The following is a 2,501-nucleotide window of genomic DNA, read 5'->3' on the forward strand; positions in this document are numbered from 1 at the left end:
TCCGCTTTTGCTGTTTTTTTCTCTGCTTATCTTTGAGGTGATCACTCACGACGTTTTGTCGGACGTAAGTCTTTCAATCTGGTAGTAAAAGATTTTAATTCAAACAAAAAACTGATGGCTCACCCAGTACCTTATGACAGTTCTTTAACCATGTTCCTTGGAGTACGGATCCCATCATTTGACTTAGGATGGATGCCATCTTACATTCAATCATAGCCGTCCAATCAACGGCTAAGATCGGTCCACATTTTCACCTTTATGTGGATTGAGCCTAGCCGTCCAGATTCTTCATGTCAAAGGTTGGGATCTTGTTGTGTTCCTTGGGTCAGTGGGTACGTCTAATTCACTTGTTTTGAACAAGGGTGAAACATGGGTTACTCGAAATTCCAATCACTTGCAGTGCAGGTCACCATATAAATAGTTCAGAATGCATCCTGGGCTTCATTTCTTATACAGAGAACAAAGAGGCAATTACATTCAATAAATTTCTAACAGCAATCAAATTTTTTTTATTAGCAAGCTTGGGTTAGGCAGACCCCCTACCGGTACATAATGAGATACAATTCAAGTCATCTTGCTCCTAGTTAGCATACATCCAAATTTATTAATCCAACTAACTATAGATGTTATGCAAATCGTGCCATTTCACCCATTTGTGTATGCATCGATGGTGGTGTGGGGGTGCAGGAACAACCTGTTTGCTACTAGCCGGATACCAGCATTCTGCTGATAGTCATACACGTCCAAGCAGAAGCAGGCATCCACAACAACCCCAGGGAAGAACACCAACTCCAGTTCAGAAACACCTATTTTCGAGAAAACTAGTTTCTCTGTTTTTCCTGCAGGACTTCGCTGGTATATTTCCGTTGAGTAGGCAACATTCTCTCCATTTGCTGCGATGGGAATGTGCAAACGAATGTTAGGGGCCGAGTTAGCGAATCCACTCTTCCTGATCACAACGGCTCTCCACTCCGAGTCGCTACCAGCATCCGCGGATAATTGCCGAGCAAGTTGATCGCATCTGTCTAGAATCTCACACAACGCCGACGATGGCTCCACCACGATACTCAACCGTGGCCGTCCAGCATGGTCGAAAAATTTTGAATTCACACCAAAGCGAACTTTCAGATTCAGACCATAAATTTGCAAGGGGACCCCGTTGTGCAGCAGGGCTATCTTCTGACACCCCGGAATGAAGGGAACAAGGGATGCATTCAAAGAAAGCAAGGAAACTTCATGTGATTGCAGGAAGTCAGCACAAGTACTGCTACAGCCCTCAGAGGTAGTAGGAGATATGTTGAAGGGCATTTCCAATGAACCTGTTTGGGCGGTATCTGTTTTCATTGCACCAATCAACCTGGATAAGTCAAAAGGATTTGCGTTGGCACTTGATGATGCTACAGCAGAGCTCGGGCCTGCCTCTTTAGGGCATGAAATTTCATCATTAGAGGAGGGTATTCTCAGAACGTCAGGGAGACTCGACTCCAAGAACAAGACGGTTGAACAGTACTTGATAACTTCCAGGTTCAACCGGACGTCATCCAAGCTCCTGTGTTTCTGCTGGCCGAGCCCAAAATAAGAGGCCAGAGTGGCCATCTTCATGTTTCCCGCCCTCCTTCCGAACCTCTGCGTCAAGAGCCTCAGGGAATCGATGATTCCCTTGGGTTGAGGAGCAGGACGACCAAGAACCCCAAAAGCCTCGCGAATTCGAGAGCAGTCGAACCTCAAGATGTTGTGCCCCGCCCACACCCGCCCGTGGAGCAGGTCGTAGACGCAGTCTGCGATCTGGTGGAAGGTGGGAGCGGTGGAGAGCGCTTCCCTCGTGATGCCATTGCATCGGACGGAGGCGGGAGAGACGCAGGAGAGGTCGGGGGGGCTCACCAGCGTGGAGTAGCTCTGCAGCTCCACCAGCTTCCTAGGGCACACCAGGATCGCCCCGAACTCCAAGAGCTCGAACTTTTGCCCGCTTCGGATGGGCACGCTTGTTTCTACATCAAAGAACACAATCTCTGTGCGATCTTCCATGGCCTCTCTCTCTCTCTTTTCACGCCTTATCGTTTTTGAGATTGAAGGAGGAAGGGGGAGAAGATGATTAAATTTGAAGGATGATAATGGCAAGGAGAGGCAGAAAGGAAGGGATTGTTTGCAGAGTAAGGCGCTGTGCGTTTACGGGGACGGAGGAATATATGCCTTGTGTGAACGATAGGAGGAGATGTGGATGGATTGTGACTCTCATTCTCCTACAACAGGTGGAAGCTGCAGAAAAGCCCCAGTGGTTTCTTCCATGTCAATCCCACAGGGTTGGGGTACTTAAACTTCTCTTCCTCTTCTTTTGTTCATTTGACCAATTCACCCCCGACTATTTTTTTTCCCCTTTTTCATAAAAAAATATGTATTACGTTTTTTTTCATTGAAATATTATAAATAACCGGAAAAGACGTGGCTTGTGCGCCCTTGGATCTGCATCCAAATCCAGATTGATCGTGATTTTGGTTAGGGAT

General features: G+C 47.0%; 1 protein-coding gene across 1 annotated transcript; it reads right to left on the reverse strand.

Moving 5' to 3' along the window:
- Nucleotides 1-408: 408 nt before the first annotated feature.
- On the reverse strand, nucleotides 409-2,168 carry LOC149844870 (protein NEN1-like). The gene has a single exon (XM_089997370.1). It carries the CDS (start codon nucleotides 2,023-2,025, stop codon nucleotides 646-648), a length of 1,380 nt encoding a protein of 459 aa, XP_089853496.1. The 5' UTR covers nucleotides 2,026-2,168; the 3' UTR covers nucleotides 409-645.
- Nucleotides 2,169-2,501: the final 333 nt, after the last annotated feature.

The sequence above is a fragment of the Nuphar pumila genome, chromosome 2, assembly GCF_984573655.1.
Source record: "Nuphar pumila chromosome 2, dmNupPumi1.hap1.1, whole genome shotgun sequence".
NCBI classification, from domain to species: Eukaryota; Viridiplantae; Streptophyta; class Magnoliopsida; order Nymphaeales; family Nymphaeaceae; genus Nuphar; species Nuphar pumila.

Excerpts from the sequence above, each read along its gene's own strand:
- LOC149844870 (XM_089997370.1), bottom strand. The coding sequence starts at position 2,025 with ATGGAAGATCGCACAGAGATTGTGTTCTTTGATGTAGAAACAAGCGTG.